The sequence below is a fragment of the Brassica rapa genome, chromosome A06 (assembly GCF_000309985.2).
Source record: "Brassica rapa cultivar Chiifu-401-42 chromosome A06, CAAS_Brap_v3.01, whole genome shotgun sequence".
NCBI classification, from domain to species: domain Eukaryota; kingdom Viridiplantae; phylum Streptophyta; class Magnoliopsida; order Brassicales; family Brassicaceae; genus Brassica; species Brassica rapa.
This window is the reverse complement of record NC_024800.2, coordinates 4316093-4339191: the sequence shown is the minus strand read 5'-3', so window position 1 is coordinate 4339191 and position 23099 is coordinate 4316093. Positions and strand designations below refer to the sequence as shown.

Here is a 23099-nt window from a genome sequence, read left to right as displayed (position 1 = left end):
TCTAGTTTTCTTGAAAAAAAGATATGACATTATACACAAACTAAAGATCCCGGTGAATCCACCAGAAATCCTTTGCATTGTTATCACGTGGATCAAATCATCAAACACCCATGGACACGAGCTTAAGATTTGGTGGGCTGACTATATAAACGGTAACTTCATAATTCTTAAAAGGCCAGGCCCATAATATTAACCTTCTCGGCTTTGAGATGAACGGCCATCTGATCAAAAAATTTGGAAGCTTACGGTTTGAAATCTGAACTCAAATTGAATAAACACAAATACACAATCTATTTTTTTTTTTTTTTGAACTTTGCTGCTGTAAAAACAAAACAAAACAAAAAGGTCAAAGAGCTGAAGAATGTAAAAGTTACACATCACAACCAATAGCTTCAGGAGGGATCATGAGTTCAAATCGCAGCTCTCATGGCTCCTCTTGCAGCATCCCTTTTCATCTCATCTGCTTTCCCGCTCCCTCGGAAGTACATGTATACTTGCTGCACATGTAAAATTGCCACATTTCAAATGTTAAGAGAGTCTTCTACCTCTGAAAACTATACTGATGCAGAGACTATCTCTTTTCGGTTCTAAAAGACAAGGAAAGAGACCTGAATAACCCAGATGCTGACCACTGATTCAAGGCAGAAAAACGCAAACCCGATGAAGTAGAAGATCTGTCACAGGCAAAACAAGAATTCAATGATCAATGAGAATATAAGCGGTTCATAAGACAAAAGTTGACACAATCCAAGAGCTCATAAGGGATACAAAAAGAGAAAAAGAGCTTACTCCGACCAGTGCCTGACTGCTCAACATATCTAGCGCAGGTAATATGCCCCTGTGAATTCGAGGATCAATCAAAATAGAGTAACTAATAACAAGCTTGATATGCAAGTATTAACCGATTGAACTCTAGATGTCTTTAAGCTTTTTAGAAGAAACTTACGCAAGTGACTTTCCTTTGAAGACAATAGGAGGAGCAACTGCAGCAAAGACGCAGAAAACTATGTGGAGCTGTGTCACAGAAAGGATTGTGTCAGATTGGAATTCTAACTGACTCACTCAGGTAAAAGATATAACCATTATTAGCTAGGGGCTCACCATGTAGAACAAGAAGAACCATCCAAAGCTCAATGCGCTATCATTTCTGCAGGAATCCAACACAAAATAAACACACTGAATCAGAGAATATGCAAAAGAAAAAAATATACTGTCAACACTTTTCCTCCATTAGTACACAATTGCATTTTTTAGTGACAAGGTATGAGAAGTAAGAACCTGAAGGCACGGTAGAGAGGCCGATACCATAACACATAGCCTCCTGGGACACCCGAAATGAAGTAAATAAGAGCAAGAAGCCAAATCGTTACTCCTGAACAAAAGAAAAAAAAACAAACTCGAGGTTGTAAGACATGCGAATGGTCAGCGGAAAAAAAAAGAAAATAAGACATAGTGTAAGAGAACAAGAAGAGACCTTCTCCTTTGATCCAAGCTGTAGTAACGGCGATGACGTTCCAGAAAAGTGCAAGAACCAACCCTGTCGGACATGGAGACACACGAGTAATGTTCTGACTCAAACCTATATAGGTGAAATTAACATAGGAATGTCCATAAGACTATATTGACGTACCCAAGTATGTTGAGAAAGCAATATACTGTAGCCTTTGGAGACGAATAGGAATCTCATTTGCAATGTCATGGTGGATAAGAGGGAACAAGGGCGGCCAGTTTTTCACCTCGATAACAATTCCAGCTAGAAATAAAAGGTAAAAAAATATAAAGAGAGCAGACTAGAGAAGAGATATTTTCAGGTTAAAACCATAAAAGGCATTGTATGTACCTCGTGCAGCAGCATCCTCTTTCCGTTTGAGATCCTACACAACCGAAAACAAAACTAAGTCATCTACTGAAAATGGACGGTTATACAGGAACACCCACATCAGCAATATCAATGTTCTTCAGGATGGTGTTTGTTTGTTACCTGCTCACGTCGTTTAAGCTCAGCTTCTTTGGCTTGGAGCTCCTTCTCTTTCTTCTTCAGATCCTGTATTAAAACAAGGAAGTGTCATTAAAACTAATCGCAAAACGTATGATACCTACTCCGACTTCAACAACCGAACCTGTGCACCAGACCCTGGTCTGTCAAGAGGAACGTCAACGGTGCGACCATAGCCAAAACCAGCAGGTTCCGGAGGCAAAGGCGATAGTCTGGAACTCGAAGCAGCTGGTACACTCCCGGGATTCTAATAAAGCATACAAATTTAACAATCATCATCAGTCTTGCACCACCACTACCTTCTTCAGAATCAAAGAAGAGCTCCATGGGACAGTGATACCAAAAGAAAAACAACAAAAGAGACGAAATCAAGAACACTAAACCCATCTGATTAGCCACAATATGTTTCGTCAGCAATAGAGAAAAGTTACAAAATTTTAAACAAATTTGGATTTATATTCTCACAAAATGGCTATTCTGTTACAGATTCCATAACAAAGCGGAGTAATCAACACAAGACACAAACTTTAAGTAAGACTGATGAGAATGGACAAAACCCAATTCGAAAGAAGCAAACTTTTTAAAGGGAAAATAACACATTTTGATCCAATCAAAAGAGTGAAGAAAGGAAGGCTTACAGCAAAAGGATTGACTTCGTCTCCTTCGTCGAAGGGGTTCCGATCGTAACGACCTGCCATCCCTTACCAAACGCTTATCGACGAACACTTTGATCTGAGAGATCTCTCTTTCTCTTCTTCACAAGGAGGCCTCAAGATTACAACTTTAAAACAGAAGTAAAAGGAAATTGAGAATTTCACCAAATTGATATTACATCCCATATATACCGATTCTCCTCCTTATTTTACTTTATTATTTACTTTATTTTAATAACTGTTTGGAATTATATTGTTTTTATTAATATTTGTGATAATTACTTTTGTCAGCATTATCTTATTTTTATATTCATTCTTTACGTTTCAGTTTAATTATCGTTGTATAACAAAATTTTTGTTTCAAAATAAATGTCGTTTTCTAATTTTAACGTTAAATTTATTGATTTAATATTTTAATATATTTATTTATTGATTGAAATATGGAGGTTTAATATTTTATTCTATCTTTTTATTAGTTGAAATGTGATAATGTATTGGTATTAATAGTGATGTTTTTATTTTAGAAATATATTAAATTAAATATTTTTTAATATGTATGTCTAAACCTAAAACTACAATTGACATGAAAGAGTATATATTAAAATTAAACACGAAAGACATAGAGAACAGATGAAGACAAATTAACCAATTTTAATTTGTAAACCATTTTCATTTTAGATTTATCTCTTTTGGATTTCCCCAATTCTTAAAGTAAAATATTTGGGATGTTAAACAAGGTTATAAACTTATTTTCTTCCTAAATAACTGAGTTAAATAATATAAAACTAATTACAAAAACTAAGCAAATCTCTCGTGTAAAAAAAATCCTTGTTTATGCTACTCTTATGCGTTATGCTGTTGATGTCTCTTGACTTCTCTTATGCTTCACCCTGTGAGTGTTACCACGCTTTAGTCTTCTGTTACTAATGCTGTTACTCTTCTGCTTCTTCTTCGAGCTCGATGAAAATGGATCGATCCAGTTCTTGTCTTCTTCCACCGCTTTTTTCCATCGTTCTTCAAACCTTTGAAGCTCCCATGTCGACTGCCTCCTTATCTACTTGTTTCATCACACACTACGTTGCTAAGTTTTTTTTAGCTTCTATAACGATAAACCAAAGAAGATAGTTGTATAGATATTTACTCACCGAGGTTCTTGAATCAAATGTTGTATGGCCATGTCTCTGTGAAAATATGATGAAAAAGAATCATAAAGGTGTTAGTTAGCTTTTCTCTGGTTGGATGCCAAAAAGTGTGGAGAGTGTTTTGATGTCAATAAAACTTACGTTAGTCCTAACGTCACGAGTTCTGGTCTGCAGGTATTAGAGAAACAAACGAGTTATATAACGTAAAGCGTTCGTTCATCGAGATCAAAACGAGTTCGGATTTAGAAAAGATCATACCTTCTTATCAGAAGGTACACTCTCACCCAAAGTTTGAATGCCTTGATGAAAGATGTACTCTCTATCCACGATCCCTACCTTCATTTTCCTGTCTCCCTAAAACACGTTCAAACCATTCTCATAAATGTGAGACAATCAAACGAAAAGTTGCTGAACCATAATGTTTTTAGACTATTTCAAGGTTTCAAAAAGGACTAAGATGTTCATTTCAGAAAGATAATAAATTAGAGCAATATTTTGAAAGAGAAGTGGGATCACCTGTGCACAATACCCAAGTTTCATATCCATTCCCCATCCATGAACCAAGTCATTCTAAAAAAGCCAAAACAAAAATGACCTCAAGTAAAAAAGTTGAAGGGAGCAGTTAACTTTCTATAGATAAATAACGGCAAGTGAAAAATATTTTACCTGTATAAGATTCCAAGTGCAAAACCAAGCAGCTCTTGAAAACACAGGAGCCATTCCTTCAACAAATCTACAAAACAGCAAAAAGAAAGTGTTATCATTTAAATATATATATATACTCAACAATTCACAGAAATTATTCTGTCGCCTACTAAGCCATTACCCTGTGCAAGGAGGATCTTCACTAGTATTAGAACATTTCTTAGTGCCTCTATTGATGTAAACTCTCCTGTGTTCATGACATCATGTTGTACATTAAGTGCCAAACACTTTGAAAACAAACAAAGAGAAAAACTCTCTCCTATTGAAGTATATTTGAACCTATGAAATTTCTTTGTTCTGGAACGGAGTGTGATCTTGTGGTGGATTTCAGTCGAGTTGCGGTCCAAAGCCGGTTGAGATATCTCCAGTCCCTCTGCTTTAACTATCTTCAAATACCTTCAGAAAAATGATTGGTGTCACACTCGATCTTCATAAATCTCACTATAAGATTTTCAAAATGAAACTGAAATTTACCTCTCTGGTGTGAAGTTCTCAACTCCAAGATCCTCATCCCAAAGAAAAACATAATCATAAATGGATACAACGTCCGGATGGAGAAATCGTTTTGCAAACCACCTGAAAATCAAGAAAAAGAAACATATAATAAACCAATGTTACACAAGTGAAACATATAAACAAAACATTGTCTCAATGTTATGCATTGGAAAAGAAAAGATAAGTACCATTTCGTCTGGTTCTGTGCAACTATATGAATGGCCTTTGAACTCCACTCAAGATCCCACCATTTATCCATATTTCCATCGTAATGGAAAAGAACAACAGTGAAATTCGCTGGACGAAACTGAGAAGACACAAAAAAAACTTTACATATGAAACCTAATAGTTCTTCAATGCCTAGGATTAACTTAGGATCAACTCAGAAAAACATATATAATACCTTCTTTACCATGGCATCGACATTACCCTTTTGCTTAATGCCTACGGGTACGGCCAACAAGTTACGGTTAGTCATTTCAACACCCTGTGTTTTAACAATCACGATACACATCAGAAAATCCTCTAGCCGGAGAGAGATTCGATTATATTTGTCATAATTCTTGATGCAGAAGCACTAACCTTTGCCCTTAAACTATTGCTAGACCAGAGAGGCTTTAGTTCAAGGTCCGATCTAGGCTGTAAGATACCACGCGGCAAGCCTTTTAGTTTCTCATCGACTGGTTCAGATTCCTTGATACAGTCCAGGAGTGAACTTTACATTAAACTGTTTACAAATGAAGACGATATAAGATAATAGTGCAGAGTACCAAAATGTTACCACTGCCATGTCAAAGGGATAATCTGCTTCCTCTAGCTGAAAGGTACAAGTAATAAAAGGAGTTTACTAATCAAACCAACACATCCAAAGAGATCAAAATGATAGAATTTTGGTTCCAAGATTACCTCAGTCTCTTCGAATTGAATATTAGTGGTCTTATACCAAAAGATCAAAAGTGCTGTACACATGAGAAGCAAAAAAGGTTTTACTCTCCACCCGGATTTACCCTGCAAGACTCAGAAACGTTTTACCATGAGATTCCGAGCTAGTAGTCCAAAACGGTATAATAATAATAACTCGAATATAATTGAGGTTCTACTAACTAGACCAAGCCTACCACATCTTGAGGATTGTTTCTTCTCTTGACAAATGACTTCAATGATTTGATCGACTTCATAGCCGGCAAACCATGTTCCATAATCTATATTTGCTACACAATCATAATTAGAAATTAAAAAAAAACAATTCAACGCAAGAAGTTACAAATCGTACAAGAAGCAGAAAACTCTCACCTGCTTTTGTGTTCTCCCAAGAACAGAGAACAAGAACACTTTAAACCAGACCTCACTCACTGAATCTCAGTTTAATAGGCTGTGAATTCAAGACCAATGCATGTCGCTCGTATGATCAGTCTGAATTATCCAGAAGAAGAGACAAAATAGTCACGCTAAACAAAGCACAAACGAGAGTAGCAACAGAGGAAACTGAAATCAGACGCTCTAGATACAGCTAATGCACAACACAATATTTTCAATAAAAATGAAATTTTAGAATCCCCTGCATATATTATATATATATAAGCAACTAGAAAAATATAAAAGTTTCCAGAAAAAGAGCAATAAAAAATTGAAGCGGCAAGTTTTGTAACAGCAACAGAAAGATGGCGTTCTTCGGGTTTTACTATCTGGGGCCCCATGTTTTTTTAAAAGGAACGAAATTTAAAAAAATTTAGGGATGAGTTTACTAATTGTATAGATCTAACGAAGAGTAATAATTACTGTTTGTTGTTCATATAACGTTAATATATAAAAAGCTCTCATTGATTTGCAAAACTTATAGACAAGGAGAGAAGAAACACACACACATAATAAGAAATCATTCAAATTCCTCTGTTTACAAAAAGACAGAGAATGGAATCGACAATGGTCAATGATGAAATTTAATGGCTGTGTGTGTTTGATTTATAAATTTTAGGATCTTAAAAGCGACAATAATTATCAAAGACGACCACCAAAGAAAATAAATTCACGGAACATAAATAGAAAATCAGGTATCAGACGAAGAAGACCTTTGAGAAAAGTCTGAAGCATGCAGAATCACTTTGACGAGAGAAGACAAGAGCCAGCTAGAGAGAGAGAGAGAACACAAGAGAAGAAGAGTTTGTTTGCTTTTGCATGAAAGAGAAACAAGAAAAAAAACTGGGGAACTTTTATAGGTCACGATAAATTTAGTATTATCGATCAGACTGAACGAGACGAAAACGAAACCTATCTAACAAAAAATAATAATATCAAATTAAGACAATTTTAAAAAGAATAAAAGTATCGCGACTCGTGTCCTACCCCGTGTTAATCTTACTTACTTGGTTGACAAATATATACAATTTTTGTTTTATTTTTAAATCGTACTTTGAAACTTGGATTCTGCTATACCGTTTACGATAGTATTCTAATAGTATAAAAAAAAGTAAAGAAAAGAAAATTCCATGTTTTGCGTTCTTTTACAATAACTTCATTGAGACCGGAGTTTTATGTAGTTCACTCCTTACGCCACTCCGGAACCCAATAAGTTTCATTTTCTTCTCTGTTCTTCTTCTTCTTGATTCGTGCAACTAATGTGGCTTATAACGAATCCGGTTTTTTAGCTCTATGTTTTTGGTTTTCCAATTGTTTTTTTTTTTCATCTTTGAATATCAACATGATTGAACCAAACTAAAGTGAATTGGTGCATGCAAAAATGTAGTATTCCAAACTTTTTTCTCTCTTCTTAAAAAAGCTTATGTAGATATACTATATTCAAATGGTTTAAATATATTTACACGATTGTTTTATACTTAACCACATGATTTTATTTTACCTAGTAAGTAGCATTAGCCAATGGAATTATCATCTAAGTAATGCTACAGGAACTAAAAGTCTAAAGAGTAAAAAGTTCGAAGAAATCCCGAAACGGCAGAAGCGGTAAAACGTTTTCAATTACCAAGTCGGTGAGAGTTTAGAAGTTTCAGTTTTAGTTAGCTAAAATATACTAGAAGAACAAAATTTGCAAGTTTGATATTATATAGTGGATAAATGTTTTTTTAGTAGAAATCATGCATGACATTTAATAAGATTACCATTATCGAATAGCCAAATGTGGAAGAGTTGCAATATGCAACGGTATAAGCTTCTTTGATCATTTATCCCGTTAAGAAATAAGGGCAATAAACGTAACCTCTCCCTCTTTTGCTACTAAAACAATACTGAAAAATGACATTGCACGTAACTGACTGTGACTACATTTTAATACGTAACCGTGTGTTTTAGTTTTAGGTAAGAAGTAAGAACATATTGTTACATAATTCTTTAAAGTTGTTTAGAACAAAATAGACGAAGCTATATTGCGTTAACAAAATATTAGTGCTTAATTGGAGATGTTCACGATGATTGTGTTTCTGATCATATGATATTTTCACGTCCCAAGACATTTCCAAACTCAACCACGGTTTCAAATACATACGTCTCTAGTTAACCTACCAAACAAGTAATTAAAAGCTGCAACCGGATTGTTCATACGTTACATTCATCAAAGGAATAAACAAGAATCTGACAAATAAAATATCCTTCTGCGTTGTAGTCCAAGGCTTGTATATCTTCTTAGATCATATGTTGAAGATCTTGGACAATTTCTGATACGGGCGGTCTGAATCCTGGCTCCATCTATACATCAAAAGAAGTCAAAAGGGGTTAGTTCATTTATCTAATGCTCTCTCACTTAATATGGTGATGAATCTAAGTGAAAAATTTACCTGGAGAGAACGTGATATGATATCTGCAAAACGTGACAACGATTTCTTCGGATAAGCTCCATGTAACGACGGATCAACCATTCTTGTCAACGCATCTATGTCATGAAGCCTAGGTATAGCCCACTGAGCTAGTGTCTGATGTCCCCTCGGCCTTGTCCTGGAAAAAATAACGGGCTTGCTCTTACATGTTCTCGTTTGTATCATAATCTTTAATCTCTTTATCTCTTTAGAGTATGTATGCTAACCTGTCAAATGGTCTGCGTCCAGTGAGCAATTCTAACATAACAACCCCAAGGCTATATACATCGCTCTGACACGTGTAGCTTCCATACTCCACCTCAGGAGCCGCATAACCCGCCACCTACAAAGCAAACATCACTCACGCTCTTATGTCAGGTTTTGGGATCTTCACAACCAGACAACACATAGATTTTTTATTACCTGACTCGTTGGACGTGGTGGTAACATATAAGCCAAACCGCTGTCTGCAACACGGACTGAGAGCTTCTCATCAAGGAGAACCTTGGAAGATTTGAAGTTTTGGTGTACAACCGGTGGTTGGCATACCTCGTGAAGGAACCTGAAACCAAACACACTCATAAAGTTCCTCTACATGTCCCAAATATAGACATTTTTGAGGTTCGTTTAAACTTACTGTAATGCCTTGGAAGCTCCTAAAGCAATATTAATACGCACATTCCAAGTGAGCTTCTTGTGCAATTTGCGATCCAAATGCAACGCATCTTGTAATGATCCATTAGGACAGTACTCATACACAAGCAGCCGTTGACCATACTCATTACAGTAACCAAGAAACTCCAATATATTCCCTCGTTTAAGCTTCAAAACATTGGAGACTAGGTTGAGGAACTCCCCATCACTCTGCGTTTTGTTGATTGTATTGCTCAGCTTCTTCACCGCAAGATACTACACATCACAGAGACTGAGTTTAAGAGTGCAAAATGGATAAGTACTAGGTTAAGAGGGAAAGTATTAACACACCTTGCCATGAGGAAACACGGCTCGGTAAACATTACCAAGCGACCCTTCACCGATGATAAGCTCTTCAGAGAAACCATTTGTGTACTGCTGAAGTGAAGCAACGGTGAAAACAGTAGCCGAAGATGAAGAATTCAACCCTGGAGGAAAATGAGCTGCTCTCTTTGAAGCAGCAGAATCGTCATTAGACTGGAAACGCCTCGGTGGTTGTTGTAGCGGCTTTTGCACATCCTTGTTATAATACGAAGCAGGAGGAATCGCTCTCCTGCTCTCTTCAGGCCGTGGTGGCGGCATAGGATAACCATACTTCCTGTCTCCACCTCCATATCCATCGTAAGGCTTAACCATAGGCTCCCTAGAAACTGCAAAAAAACAACAAAAGAAAGCCAGTGAGCCACAACACTCAAGTAAGTTTTGTTTTTTCTTTTTAATCAGTGTACCTTTTCCCAAAGTGGGGGTTGGTTGAGATGGAGGTTTATTGAAGTACGGTCGTTGTAAATCTTTACGAGCATCAGCTCCATAACGGTTATACTTCTTCCCTCTGCAACATCTCCAAAGTGTAACACACAAGCCGGATACGAGAACAATTATAGCCACTGAGGAAACGACTAGAATGATTCTCTGTGTGGACCAGAACTTTCCTGACCCTGAACCTGAAGGAGGTGATATTTGCAAAGTGGGTTGTCCTGACCCAGAGTTCCAGGGATCACCTCCTACGTTATCAGAAGGTGGTGACCAAACCAAAGGTGGTGGTGGTGGTAGCAGTGGAGCAAAAGGAGCAGGAGGAACATTGGAGACAGGAGGGACACGAGGAAGAGGAGGAGCATGGTGAGTAGCGGGAGGAGGATCAGCAGCAGGTGGAGGCGGTGTTATAATTGATGTATTGAATGGAGTTCCATCTTTTCTGCAGTTGTAATGACAACAAAACTTGAATGGCTGAAGCAAAAAAAAATTACAATTATAAAACATACTTAACTTGAAGTTTGGGACTTTTAATAGATTTGGAGGTATAGGTCCAGAGAATAAGTTGTTTGCTACATTCCTGAACCAAAAAGATATTATACGGTATAAGTAAGTTAATGAAGTTGGCTTTAGAGTCAAGAACAAAGAGTAAAAAATATTACAAATCGGTTAAGGAGAGATCTTCTATAACATCAAGTGTTCCAATGAGCTTGTTGTCCTGCAGATATCTGCAGTCTAACCACATTAGATTTATAGAAGCAATGGTAACAATCTGTCTTTACTGAATCTATGAAACTTACAGTATCTTGAGAGCAGCTAAGTCTCCCATGGAAGGAGGTAAACGGCCTTCCAGTATGTTAGCCGATAAGTCCCTGCAATTAGATACTAAATGCGTAAGCATGGAAGAACCCCCCAAGAGGAAGGAAAGAAGAAAGTAGAAAACATACAGTTTAGTCAGTTTTGTTAACTGCTGAAAGTAATCTGGAATCTCTCCTGATAAAACATTGTTCCCTAACGACCTGTAGGGGGAAAAGTAAAGAGTATCAGAAAAGATAAAAAGACTAGAGATGCGAGAAACAGTATCCAAAGACTTACAGTTCTGACAACTCGGTTAAAAAGGACAGTGTAAAGGGTATATTCCCAGTGAAGCGGTTGCTAGAGAGAGATCTGAAACAAAGACAAATGAAACCAAAAGTGTGAATGTGTTTAGCTGTTTGGAACTGTTAAATCAATTCTCAAAACGCACAGGTTTCGGATGGTAGAAGGCAAAGCCTGTGGAATTGTCCCTGAGATGTGATTGTCACTGAAGTCCCTGTCCATATAAACAAGGGAGGGAAAGTGTATACGTTATTTATTAGTCAAGAAGGCTCAAAAGGAAGCATGTAGATGAAACAAGAAGGCTTTGCTTACATGACTTGGATAGATGAAAAATCAGCAAGGGTGTCACTTAAGCTTCCACCAACCTTCATGCCGCGTATACTTCTGCAGCCAACAACAATAATCACACCTGGTCAGAACCTGAATAAATCTTCTTATCTTTGGTGAGAAGTTAAAAGAGCAGAAGAAGAAGATGAAGTGTACATTTCAGTGATGTTTGAGGAATCACAGACAACACCTTGCCACTTTTCTCCACAAGGGTCTCCTCCAAAAGCAAGCCACCGATGTAGAGACGGTGCTCCCAAAGTAATGTACAAGTTATTAATCGCAGAAACTGCAAGAAAACAAACCCCATCACAAAACCATCTTCCACAATTTCTAAAAAAAAAAAAAAAGAGAATAAGTAGGACACTTTCAGGGTCTTGGAGTGAACACCCTAACAAAACTTTTAGGGTTTTTGAGTCTAGTCTCAAAGCAATAGAATCTACCAATCTGGAGCAGCGAAGACAAAGCTAATGGTTTACCTAGTTTACCCTAAAACTGATGCAAGTAGTCACTTTCACTTGACAGAACTCAAAATCTAGTGAGTTCAATAAACTAAAGTAAACAGATAGGCATTAAGAAGAGAGATTATTACCATCTCGGAGATTGGTGACTCCAGCGGAGAAGGGCATTGTTGTCAAGGCCAAAACAGAGAGAACAAAGAACACTTGTCGACTTGTAAAGATCATAGCTTCACTCTTTACTTGAACTCGGATTAGAGTGTCTGCTTCCAAGAAAACTTTGAGGTAAACGAAGATTATGAGTTACTGTGGAAAGAAAAAGGAGAAGGAATTAAAACGGAAAGTGAAACATAATTTCGTCGGAATTCAAGAGAGAGAGAAAGAGTAGAGAGTAGTGAGTGTGTTTTGTCTTGAAGAACGAGCGCAAACGGCTTTGTTTTTTTTAGTTGAAGGCTTCGTCTCAAATTTTAATGTTTTTTTCTTTGTCGCCATTGCTCATCTAACTATAGTTTCTTCGTGTATTTAATATCTTTGATGTAAATGGCTTTTTCTAATGCCTTTAGGTATAACTACAAGTTAATATCATTATGAGAAATTCATTACAAAAAATTGTGTTGTCCAAGAAAATAAAGGAAAACATTCTTCGTTTGAAACAAAGATTGTGATAGTCGGATCACATTTTATTACAGCAACTTGTATCCGTTCTGGAACCATTCAAATACTTTATATCCACAAATAACATATATAATCCTAATAATATGTGATCCATTAATTCACCTAGGCCAATAAATCCAAATGATACAACAAGAAGTAGTTATGGTTACATCATTTTCTTCTGATTAAATTGGCAGACTTGCAACCTATTAAGTGTGATGGGCCATGAAAGCAGTGAAGTGGAAAAGCTCTGCAAAGTGTTGTATTATGGGAGAAGAGAGTGAGACCCCACGATGTCAACATATCACTCCCGTTTTACGTTATTGTAGTTTAATGCTTCTTGGTGGGTATAAATGGTTGATTGTGAGATTGTTCTCGTAGTTTTTTCTGTCTACAAGTTTTGATACCACAATTCAAACTATTTGGTTGATGTTGTCTTAGTTTTTTTTTTTTTTTTAACGCTGGATTTCATATTCAAAAGCAAGAGCCAAAGACCCAAGCCGAGGCAAGCCTCAAGGAAAGTATAGAGGTTAAACAACCTCAACAAAACAGAGTAACAAAGGAAAAGACAGTAACATAAAAACAAAGAAGCCACCAATAGGTGGTGAAGCAGGACATAACTCCCAAGATAGAGAGTGAAGACTATAGTTTAAGAATGTGGGTTAGCCGCTTCTTGCTCTAAAAAACTATTTGGTTGATGTTGTCTTAGTTCAATTACATTTTTTTAGTTTCAATGAACTATATTACATTATTTGGAAAGTAGAAACACTTACCATATTAAAACTTATCACTGTTATTTGATTTTTTTTGTGGTATAACCTTTTGAAAAAGAGAGACAATTTCATAATTGCACTTTGTGGATATCATATTAGCAATTAATAATTCTGGTTTTGTGTTTACAGTTACAACTTACTATCACTTCTTACCAATTTCTTAAGAAAATGATATATTTAATTTGTATCTTGTTGTTTTGGTCATGTAGTGAAGTGAAGGACGTGTGAACAATCAATGGTACTAATAATTTTTTGGCATGCATGTTTTCTTAGTTTGAGATAAGATTTACTTTGATACTCATGTGTGACTATATATCTGCATGAGCTATTAATGACCCGAGTAATAACACCAGCAAACTGAAGCCGTCGACTATTGCTGGTTTTGCACCTTGACTAATCTTGACAAAGTGTATTGGTTACTGAGACTATATGCAAAAGCTGAAAATAAATGCACAACAATATTCTAATGGCCTTTAACAAGTGAAGATATGGGCCTAAATTGGTCGATTATGTATCGTCAAGCCCACTTGAAGGAAACCTCCCGCTAGTGACAACTTACAACTACGGTATGATTCCTACCATTGTTTTGGTCAGACCAAGATGCCAATTAGATTAAACCTAACCAATACTACATACAAATACCGAATTAAAATTTGGTTTTACTTAACTCTACATTTGAAAATAATTCGCAAATTCAACTAGAAAATTGTAGACCGAAACTAAACTAGTAGAATAATTTTATATTCTAGTCGTTTTAAATATTTTAAGAAATCAAAGTGGTCAAACTTGAACATGATCTCTCACTCTACATAATTAGCAGTTCAACTACTATAAAACCATTGATATTAAAAGTGAAATGAACTGTCACAATTAAAATGTTTTTTTCACACCATATCAAACAATCAAGATAGATTAGGATTCAAGTAGATAGGGTATCCAGTAGTTGAACTATCAATTCAAACGTTATGTTAATGCGAACGATCATTGTAGTACTAATATACAAACAAAAATTAGTTATGACTTATGAGCTTTGGCGATGCATTAATGTGAGTGCGAACTATAGGTCTCTTTAAAAAAGTGTTTATAGGCGAAATATACATCTTGTAAAGTTAGGCTTTATTATTTGTCCTCAATGTTTAAGATGGTCTCTCATTATCCCCAAAAAGCGAAACAAGATTAAAGAATGCAAAGGGTACTTTTTGGTCACCTGTTACCAGAGGATCCAAGGCACATAATTCGCTTATTCAAAATCACACTAGCTTCATTTTACTTCAAATTTTGGTTTTGACATCGGCCCTCCCAGCATTTTCTGCCCTACCAAATTTTAATCCGTTATAAATCATATAGTCTTGAAAACTCACGAATCACGATATTAGAAACCGTTAAAAAGCAAAATCTATTACAATGCTTTCTCCAAAGATGAGCCTAACTAGTAAAGAAAATTGCTATAGGAAAGAAAAATGTTTGAATGGTCTACCAAACAAATGTAATCAACTGTTTGTAATGTGAAAACCCCTAAATCTCTAAGTGTAAAAGTGAAATAATCAAATTGAAGGATCCCATAATTATTTTACACGGTTGGAGATCTAAAATAAGATAGCATAATCCTACATAGTCTGTATATAGAGGATTTGAGTAAGGCTGCGAATACACAAGTCAGAACATATCAAACAATTTGAACATATATACGATGAACTAGGTTTTGTCATTTGTTACATGGACATTTTTGACTCTCTCTGTGTTCAGCATAGAAGAATCTCATTATATACTAGTATATAGTTTGGAGTATGAATTGTGTATCCATAATATCAAATACTATATATTTTGGAAAGAAAATGCGCATAAAAATCTTAGAAATCCGAAATTCAATAATATTATATTGTATTTATTTAGCAATTAGACTTTATAGTTTATACATAAACATTCAAAAGCTTAATCAACTCTTTGACTAGGTTGATTAAATAACTATATTGTTAAGTATTTCATATAGTTTATAATACACACAACATACTCAAGTTGATTAGTTGAAGATCATAACATAAAGATACATAGTTAGACTAAACTTAGTTTACATGTTATTTGAATTTTGTGTATGGTAACAAACTTTTTAGGGGAGTCAAAGTTACCAACCCTTTTTTGCTTGCGTCTGATTTTTTCTGTCAGAAAATATAATAATGATGTCAGAGAAGCAAATCTTTTGCCGTCCAACAACTCAAACATACGTTCATATAATTTCTTTATTGATTTTATCTTTTTCCTTACTCTTATAATTGCCGAAAAATGGAAATATATCTTCTCCTTACTCTTATTGTTACCGAAAAACTGAAAATATATTTTAGACACAACCAAACAAATCTTGAAATTGCCAAACTTATGAATACTGAGAATAGATCCAATACAAAGCTAAACAAATTCTTTGATTAAAATCCATCGATAATTCGAGTATTATGCTCCGGAATATTCTTCTTCGCAATAATAATAATCTCATAGAAAAATGAAACACTCTAAGGATACAAGAGGGTTTTCAAACGAATCATTAGAGGTAGAATTATCATTCTGACTCGGCCACTGACGATGACAGTCTTGCTCCGACCCGTTTTTATTCGGATAAGGTCTCACCCGGCCCGGAGACTGACCTTTTTTCATCATTACACCACCATTGTCCGTACTTACATAATGATTCCGACTCGGCCCCACCATGACGGGCCTGTTGATTGCCGGCGACCTGGACCTCCTCCTCTCGGACCTCTCAGTCGGGTCTCTCTGACCCGTACCCGATGGCACCATCCTCACCGAGCCAGCTCCTTCTCCTCCTCCTTCGATGTTTCTCTTACGTGGAGACATATCTGTTCTCCGGGTCGGGTAGTTATTAGCCACGACCCGGTCCCGATATTTCGCCGGAGACCTCTGTCTCACTCCATGCAGTTTCCTCTGTTTCACTTCTTCCTCGTCGCACCCACTCACGATAGAAAGCAAGCTCTCGCTCAAACTGCAAACTTCCGAAACCTCTGATCCTTTTCCCGGTTCAACCGAACCTTTCTCGGCTAAAACCGGGTCAGGATCAGCGTCGACAGCTCCAGGTTTCTTCTCCTCCTCCACCTCCTCTTCTGGAACCTTGTTCCTTGTCGTTTCCATTGCCGAATTGTCGTTTAGTGAAGTTACCAATGTGGTTTCGGACAAGACTTCTTTGACTACTGTCTCTTCCTCGACAACGGCTACCGGAGACAGTGCTGTTGTGTTCTTTCTGGAGACAGGCTCATTTTTCTTGTCGGTGGTGGCAGTGGCGGTGGCTGTGGCGGAAATGCAACAACCCATAATAGACAACGGCGTAGTTTTTTCTTTTTCTTTTATGCTGTGTTATGATAGTAGCAGAGACTGGATGTGTAGGGAGACATGTATGGGTATTTATCGGCAATATTTTGGATTTAAGTGAGAAAAACTAACTTTTCACCGACGTTTATATTTTTTCTATTCATTACAGTAAGCCTAAAAAATGTTTAAAGATGAGTTGATAACAGTTAATAGTCAGAATGATAAGTTTTTTTTAAAAAACATGGTTTTGTTGTGTGCCACCTAGCAAGTGGCTACAGCGTTAACTACGGAAACTATTTGAATTAAATTTAAGAAAATGACCAGTCATTAAAACAAAACTGCTATCACCACTCCATATGTACACACCAGTCAGGCAGTCACCACCATGCAAATTACGCATAAAATTTTGTTTATTATTATGACATATTTCTCTCTTTTTTTTTATCGGGTAAAATAGTACATCACGTAATTAATATTGATATCTATTTTACAGATTTGTACTGGCATGATCTATAAGTACAAGTTTACTGTGACTGTGAACTCGTAAGCATTATCTTGCATGTGTGTGCGGACTTGGTCAATCCAAACTGTGAAATCTACACTCTTCATTCAATCCGTCTAAGAGATACGCATGCTTTTTTTTTTGGACCAAGATACGCATGCTTTAAAAACTCTTGAAACATAGATAAATTAAAATTTTATTTTGATGCAAGAAAATATATTTCCCTATACTATATGTGGATTCTAAAAGTCACACATGCGAAAGACTTGTATAAGTCAACTTTTCCAAAAAACAGTGGTACAACATATGACAGAAGTGCCATTTAGAATGACCAGACGATAAAGTTATATACATGTACCATTTACATAGTAGTCGAATCGATATTGACTACACAAACAAGAGAGTCATATGGCTATTGGCTACATTCCAAAATCCAGAAAATTACAGATTCTTTCACTCACTAACATAAAGATTAAAGGTGTACACAAAACCCAAGTCCCAAGCCCATTTACCATAACAAGCAAGTTTTTTTTTTCTTTGAACACATAACAAGCAAGTTAGATGTTGATTTTTATATCAGTTTACTAGTGTGAAGTAACTCCAGTGAGGATTGGACTTTAGAGGTGAAGATAAGAGTTGTGTGCAAAGTTCCAAATCTTTGAGAAAGAAAAAAGTGACTATACTCTCTTCTCTCTCTCATGTAACTAGCAAATGGCAGAGAAATTATAAAACTAGTGTCAAATCTTGAATATATATGCTTAATTAAACCAAGGAGAAACCAGTTTCAATCCTAATGCTATGTACATAAAATACGCATAAATAACTCCCGAACCCAATAAATGTAGCGGAATCATCAGGAGAAAAAAAAACATCAGATGCCAAACTCAACTCAGCTCAATGTGGTTGGTGGCTTGAAATGTTTTAATAAAGCCAATGGTGGTGGCGATACGAGATCAAATAAACAGTCTTTCAACATTCTTGAATGGAGTTTGAGTTGGAAGAATCACTCGATGAGCTATGTTGATGCTGAGACTGTGAGATGATGCGTTGAGGACATGGCACGGGCGCTGGATGCGCGATGAAAGTAGGGATATCATCTCCTGGCATCAATACCGATACACCGTTTGTGTAAACAGTCATCTGCATGATTAATACATCAGAAAAAATCAGTCATTCATAAATTTAAAAGAAAAACACAAACAAAAAGCCAACAGATAGAAGCAAAAGATTCTCATAATAAATTTATTTCATGAGCCAACAAAACACATTAGCAAATGAGATAATTTGAGTGGGAGAAGACAATGACAGATCTAATACATGTGTCATTGTTCCCCAACAGAAACTCAAGTTAAGAGCAAGGAAAGGGGCAAACACACTTGGCTTAAGTTTACATTTATGGGTCCTCCCATGTCTTGGAATGGTTCTATCTAGTCTATGATCACATGGTTTGTTCCATAACCATGCAAAATCAATCTATAAATGCCAGTCAGTCTTTATCAAAACGAGTATATCTAACAAGAAAACAAGGTATAAAAAGAGGTCCCACGATCATCAGGGAGGAAGACCTAATTCAATCTTTGACCCGTTTCTCGAAACACAAGTGGGATTCAATAGCCGTTTATGACCAATGTTAACCTACTGCTATTTAGAATTTAAAACTCCACATGAAACTATTATTCCAGCAATATGACAATGAAGAGCAAACTCTTTAATGTGCTACTATTTCTCTAATAACTCCATTCAAGTTCACATATGGATTAAGATCTTACTGGCATTGGTCTTTGGAGTCAAGAAGACTATGCAGTCTCCATTTAATCCACAAGAACATGACTTAACTCTAGAATAGGAGGGATGTTAGGTTTCAAGAAAGCTTGTGGGGTCATTTGTGTTCCTAGGACATGTCAGTCACACATGGTCTTATTAGACTTGGACGTTAGACCTCATTTTCCATCTACAACACGCATAGTTTTTTGTATTTACACGTCAATAATACTTATAAACGAATCAATCTCCAACAAACAAGACTTTATTACACTTGTTCCTTGTCTCCTTTAGTCATTATGAAGAAGCAAAAAAAATTAAAACAGGAGATTCTGAACAGTGCCGTGCAAAGGATTTTAGGGGCCTAAGGCAAGTTTTAAAAATATATTTATATACAACTATAAAAAAAACAATTTTCTAATACGATATATCACCTTCATGAAATACATAAGTTTAACACTTACAAGAATAAATTTATTAAGTAAATATGTTATGTTGTGTCCTATAAGAAAAAAATATATGGATTTAGAAATTAAGTTATTCGATTCTCGTGAAATTTTTTTTTTAGAAATAAGTTTAAGCAACTAAAATAAAAATTATTTTAAATTTTGAGACCCTAGAAAACGTAATATTATTCGGAGGCCTAAGGCGAATGCCTTTTTCAATACAATGTAGGCACGCCTCTGATTCTGAATGACGAAAGAAATCAATGAATGCATCACCATATATACATCTATATATATATAGTCAAATAGTGTATGCATGTGTGAGTGAGACATCTTTAATGTTGATTATGTAAAAGCATGTGCAATGTTTGGTCTCTTTCAATACTCAAATAGTACACAGAATCAAAACCTCTATGATGTTTTCTTCATTTGCTTTTGAGATGAACGTGTTCACATCAAATGAAAATAACCCCAAAACTTAAAAATGTAAACTTTTATTTGGAATAATAATTAAGCAAAAGCTAAACCTTTTGTGTCTAGTACACAATTAAGAAAAACAGAAGCTTTCTTTTAGTTCTTGTTTTACCAGAAGTTCATCACACGTGTCAAAATCAGATTTGACGGGAATCAAAGTGTTTTAACACTTAACTTAACAGTACTAATCAGACAATAACGCGACAATTAAGGAATCTATGTTTTACGACTTTATTCTTAGCGAAGCGAAAAGTAAAAAGTACTTGCCTTTGGAGATTGATAACCGAGCTTAGATGCTGCGCCGTTGAACCCGACCCGAGAATCCATACCCGAAAGGACCCGACCAGAAGATGAATCTTGGTTAGTAGTAGTAGTAGTAGTAGTGGTGGTGGTCCGGATCAGTCTCTCGAAGATAGCCATGACGAGGAACATTGAGATGAGAATAGCCGTTGCGACGAAACCGAACGAGACGGCGTTGACTGAGTCGTCGAATCGAGATTTCCACGGCTCTTCTCGCCGGAGATTCATCGGAGCTCCAATGGGTGGCCATTGATGAAGGTTAATGCTCGTCTTCAACCGCTCAAGCTCTCTCATTTCTGATATTAAAACCGAACAGAAGTTAGTTTGAATTTTAGCGTTTTTGAAAGTTCGTTAATGGCGAAACAGAGAGAGATATGTGAGGGAAGTGAGTGAGCTATTGAGATGAAGAAGAGTAGAAGAAGAAAGGGAGCTAAGTGGGGCTAATATGTGAGAATGTGAAAGTTTTGGGATTTTAAATTAAATTTTGTAACTTTTCGGGAACACACATGTTGTCCTTTATTGCACAGCTTTTCCTGCAAAATTTACAAAGAGAATAGTGTTTTTTGTTTACTAAAACACTTTTTGAGTTTGATTAATGAACAAAATAGCATACGTATAGGCAGAATCTTTAACTTTTATTTTTTTGATCACGACGAACATACTTTGTACCATTAACGACACGCGTGACTGGATGATTATTTTTAGCAAGCATAATTGGTTTATCCTAAAGTATAAACTACACGTAATATATTAAGTCAGTACTTTATTTTTGCAGATCTGAATCAAAGTGATACCATTTGTCGAGAGAAAAGTACAATAAGAAATAACATACTAATACTTTTTACTATTGTTAGAATTTGGACAAGTAACAAAGATCTAACCAGAACCAAGAATAGACATTACTTTAATCCGATTAGTCGCTTTTCTTGGTTTACTGGAAGGTTTTGTAAACGAAACCGAAGCAACAGAAACAAGAAGCAAGCAAGTAGATTCTCTTAATAAAAGTACACATGTGGTGGAACAAGATTAGAGATAAGAGGGGACAATACAATGCATCACAGTTCACAAGGGAGAACAAACTCCATTCCACAGTTTTTTTTTTAACTTTATTCATTCCACAAAGTTAAAAGTTGAATGATGGAAATACATGTCAAAATCTAAGCCAAGATTCAGAGCTAATGCGCATGAGCGTTGGAAGTCCAGTAAAAGTGATCCATCGTGCATGGAGTTCAATAGTGGATAAGGAAGTGAGGAAAGATATCTCTGGTGGCAATATATTTTTTATGTAATTCACATTTTATACAAAACCGAGTTTTTGTGTTTGTTCAAACCTATTTGTTTTGTACCAATCTCTCTCTTGTTACATCATCTACACTAGGATAAGACCCGCGCCTTGCGCGGGATTAAGTTATTATTTTTATTATATTTTGGAGAATGAAACAATAGTTTGGCTTCATTTGGATTACGGGTGTTCAATCCGGATATCGGGTTGGTTTCGGTTCGGTTCGGTTTTTTTTTGATATTTGGTTAGTAAAATATTACTACTATTCTAAATCCATATTTACTTTGACTTTAGTCTTTCACATACTTTTGAAAGATTTCAACTCGACGACTAAATTGATCAGCCAATCTTGTTGATTTAAATCATTAGTGTTTATATATATATATATATTATTTAGTTTGAATATTTATTAAATAAAAATTCATATGCGTTATATTTTATGATCATTTGTAACTTATTATAACAAAAAAATAATCTATTGATCACAAAATTTTCAGAGTGGGAATATTCAAATTTCTAATAATATATAGACGTTTTGAAAAATTTAAATATAACATATAAGAAAAAATATAAATATTTTTGTTATATATTTAATGTGATTTTTTAATATCTTTCAATAATATAAAATTAAAAAAAAAGAACTAAGATACCAAAATTGTTATCAAATATTTATTATTCATAATAATTAATTTTCATATATACGTTAATCATATTAGGTAATTTCGTAGTTTCTAATTAAGGAAAGTGCAAAAAAAAATTTGGTAGATTATTTATCAATTCGATAGTTAGTTTAATAAAAAATATAATGTAAGTCAAGATGGACCAACCTAGTTTTCTAAGAATAGTATATTTTATATAGTCATTTATTAAATGAGAATTTATAATCATACAGTTCTATGATCATTCATATCATTTTACAACTGAATATTTAAATCATTGATAACAAAATTTTCAATGTGAAATCTTTAATAAGTTTATAATTTATAAATGTTTTTGAAAATTCATTGAAAGTTTTAATATTAAAATATTTATGTAATCTTATGGTATATAGTATAATCTATATATATATATAAAAATATATATGTTTTACTATTAAATGATATTTTTTACTCATATGGTTTTAAAATAATGTGTATCTTCTTATAATATTAAATAAAAGTTCATATTAATACAATTTTATGATCATTTATAACTTATTATGACAAAAAAATAATCTATTGATCACAAAATTTTCAGAGTGGGGATCTTCAAATTTCTAATAATTTATAGACGTTTTGAAAAATTCAAAATATAACATATAAGAAAAATTATAAATGTTTTTATTATATATTTAATGTGATTTTTAAATATATTTTAATAATATATAATTAAAAAAAAAGAACTAAGATACAAAAATTGTTATCAAATATTTATTATTCATTATAATTAATTTTCACATATACGTTAATCATATTAGGTATCGTAGCTTTTATTTA

General features: G+C 35.0%; 5 protein-coding genes across 9 annotated transcripts; all 5 read right to left on the bottom strand.

Annotated features, from left to right (window-relative positions):
* Positions 1 to 242: 242 nt before the first annotated feature.
* Positions 243 to 2866, bottom strand: LOC103871883 (secretory carrier-associated membrane protein 5). Its single transcript, XM_009150201.2, has 12 exons — positions 2635 to 2866; positions 2121 to 2243; positions 1982 to 2044; positions 1841 to 1874; positions 1631 to 1753; positions 1475 to 1537; positions 1279 to 1372; positions 1102 to 1147; positions 947 to 1014; positions 790 to 838; positions 609 to 674; positions 243 to 497 (listed from the first exon to the last, which is right to left on the bottom strand). The coding sequence occupies exons 1-12, from the start codon at positions 2692 to 2694 to the stop codon at positions 411 to 413; spliced, it is 876 nt and encodes a 291-aa protein (XP_009148449.1). The 5' UTR covers positions 2695 to 2866; the 3' UTR covers positions 243 to 410.
* Positions 2867 to 3290: 424 nt separating this feature from the next.
* Positions 3291 to 8128, bottom strand: LOC103871881. 5 transcript variants are annotated; one of them, XM_009150198.3, is made up of 17 exons: positions 7061 to 8128; positions 6285 to 6404; positions 6110 to 6202; positions 5898 to 5999; positions 5773 to 5808; positions 5574 to 5684; positions 5395 to 5478; positions 5180 to 5298; positions 4971 to 5072; positions 4776 to 4892; positions 4618 to 4683; positions 4458 to 4524; positions 4308 to 4361; positions 4050 to 4145; positions 3933 to 3959; positions 3795 to 3830; positions 3291 to 3703 (listed from the first exon to the last, which is right to left on the bottom strand). In XM_009150198.3, exons 3-17 carry the CDS (start codon positions 6188 to 6190, stop codon positions 3500 to 3502), a joined length of 1302 nt encoding a protein of 433 aa, XP_009148446.1. In that variant the 5' UTR covers positions 6191 to 6202; positions 6285 to 6404; positions 7061 to 8128; the 3' UTR covers positions 3291 to 3499. The 5 variants fall into 5 exon arrangements, with proteins under 5 accessions (XP_009148446.1, XP_009148447.1, XP_009148448.1 ...); XM_009150199.3 differs by having other exon boundaries at positions 6110 to 6193; XM_009150200.3 differs by having other exon boundaries at positions 6285 to 6363.
* A 275-nt stretch (positions 8129 to 8403) lies between these two features.
* On the bottom strand, positions 8404 to 12873 carry LOC103871880 (protein STRUBBELIG). The gene is made up of 16 exons (XM_009150197.3): positions 12255 to 12873; positions 11822 to 11951; positions 11651 to 11722; positions 11487 to 11552; positions 11336 to 11407; positions 11188 to 11259; positions 11041 to 11112; positions 10903 to 10968; positions 10755 to 10820; positions 10219 to 10682; positions 9782 to 10140; positions 9435 to 9706; positions 9221 to 9359; positions 9025 to 9140; positions 8780 to 8936; positions 8404 to 8690 (listed from the first exon to the last, which is right to left on the bottom strand). The coding sequence occupies exons 1-16, from the start codon at positions 12346 to 12348 to the stop codon at positions 8628 to 8630; spliced, it is 2280 nt and encodes a 759-aa protein (XP_009148445.1). The 5' UTR covers positions 12349 to 12873; the 3' UTR covers positions 8404 to 8627.
* Positions 12874 to 15901: 3028 nt separating this feature from the next.
* On the bottom strand, positions 15902 to 17840 carry LOC103871879. The gene has a single exon (XM_009150196.3). It carries the CDS (start codon positions 16860 to 16862, stop codon positions 16032 to 16034), a length of 831 nt encoding a protein of 276 aa, XP_009148444.1. The 5' UTR covers positions 16863 to 17840; the 3' UTR covers positions 15902 to 16031.
* Positions 17841 to 18093: 253 nt separating this feature from the next.
* Positions 18094 to 21668, bottom strand: LOC103871878. Its single transcript, XM_009150195.3, has 2 exons — positions 20310 to 21668; positions 18094 to 18501 (listed from the first exon to the last, which is right to left on the bottom strand). Exons 1-2 carry the CDS (start codon positions 20634 to 20636, stop codon positions 18331 to 18333), a joined length of 498 nt encoding a protein of 165 aa, XP_009148443.1. The 5' UTR covers positions 20637 to 21668; the 3' UTR covers positions 18094 to 18330.
* Positions 21669 to 23099: the final 1431 nt, after the last annotated feature.

Excerpts from the sequence above, each read along its gene's own strand:
- LOC103871883 (XM_009150201.2), bottom strand. The coding sequence starts at position 2,694 with ATGGCAGGTCGTTACGATCGGAACCCCTTCGACGAAGGAGACGAAGTC. Across the intron at positions 1,754-1,840 it reads AGAGGATGCTGCTGCACGAG|CTGGAATTGTTATCGAGGTG; the intron begins GTACATACAATG and ends TTTTATTTCTAG. Across the intron at positions 675-789 it reads GCAGTCAGGCACTGGTCGGA|ATCTTCTACTTCATCGGGTT; the intron begins GTAAGCTCTTTT and ends TGCCTGTGACAG.
- LOC103871878 (XM_009150195.3), bottom strand. The coding sequence starts at position 20,636 with ATGAGAGAGCTTGAGCGGTTGAAGACGAGCATTAACCTTCATCAATGG. Across the intron at positions 18,502-20,309 it reads TCGGTTATCAATCTCCAAAG|ATGACTGTTTACACAAACGG; the intron begins GCAAGTACTTTT and ends TTAATCATGCAG.
- LOC103871881 (XM_009150198.3), bottom strand. The coding sequence starts at position 6,190 with ATGGAACATGGTTTGCCGGCTATGAAGTCGATCAAATCATTGAAGTCA. Across the intron at positions 3,960-4,049 it reads GTGTACCTTCTGATAAGAAG|ACCAGAACTCGTGACGTTAG; the intron begins GTATGATCTTTT and ends TAATACCTGCAG. Across the intron at positions 3,704-3,794 it reads CATTTGATTCAAGAACCTCG|ATAAGGAGGCAGTCGACATG; the intron begins GTGAGTAAATAT and ends TGAAACAAGTAG.
- LOC103871880 (XM_009150197.3), bottom strand. The coding sequence starts at position 12,348 with ATGATCTTTACAAGTCGACAAGTGTTCTTTGTTCTCTCTGTTTTGGCC. Across the intron at positions 11,952-12,254 it reads AGTCACCAATCTCCGAGATG|TTTCTGCGATTAATAACTTG; the intron begins GTAATAATCTCT and ends GTTTTCTTGCAG. Across the intron at positions 11,553-11,650 it reads TTTTCATCTATCCAAGTCAT|GGACTTCAGTGACAATCACA; the intron begins GTAAGCAAAGCC and ends TTATATGGACAG.
- LOC103871879 (XM_009150196.3), bottom strand. The coding sequence starts at position 16,862 with ATGGGTTGTTGCATTTCCGCCACAGCCACCGCCACTGCCACCACCGAC.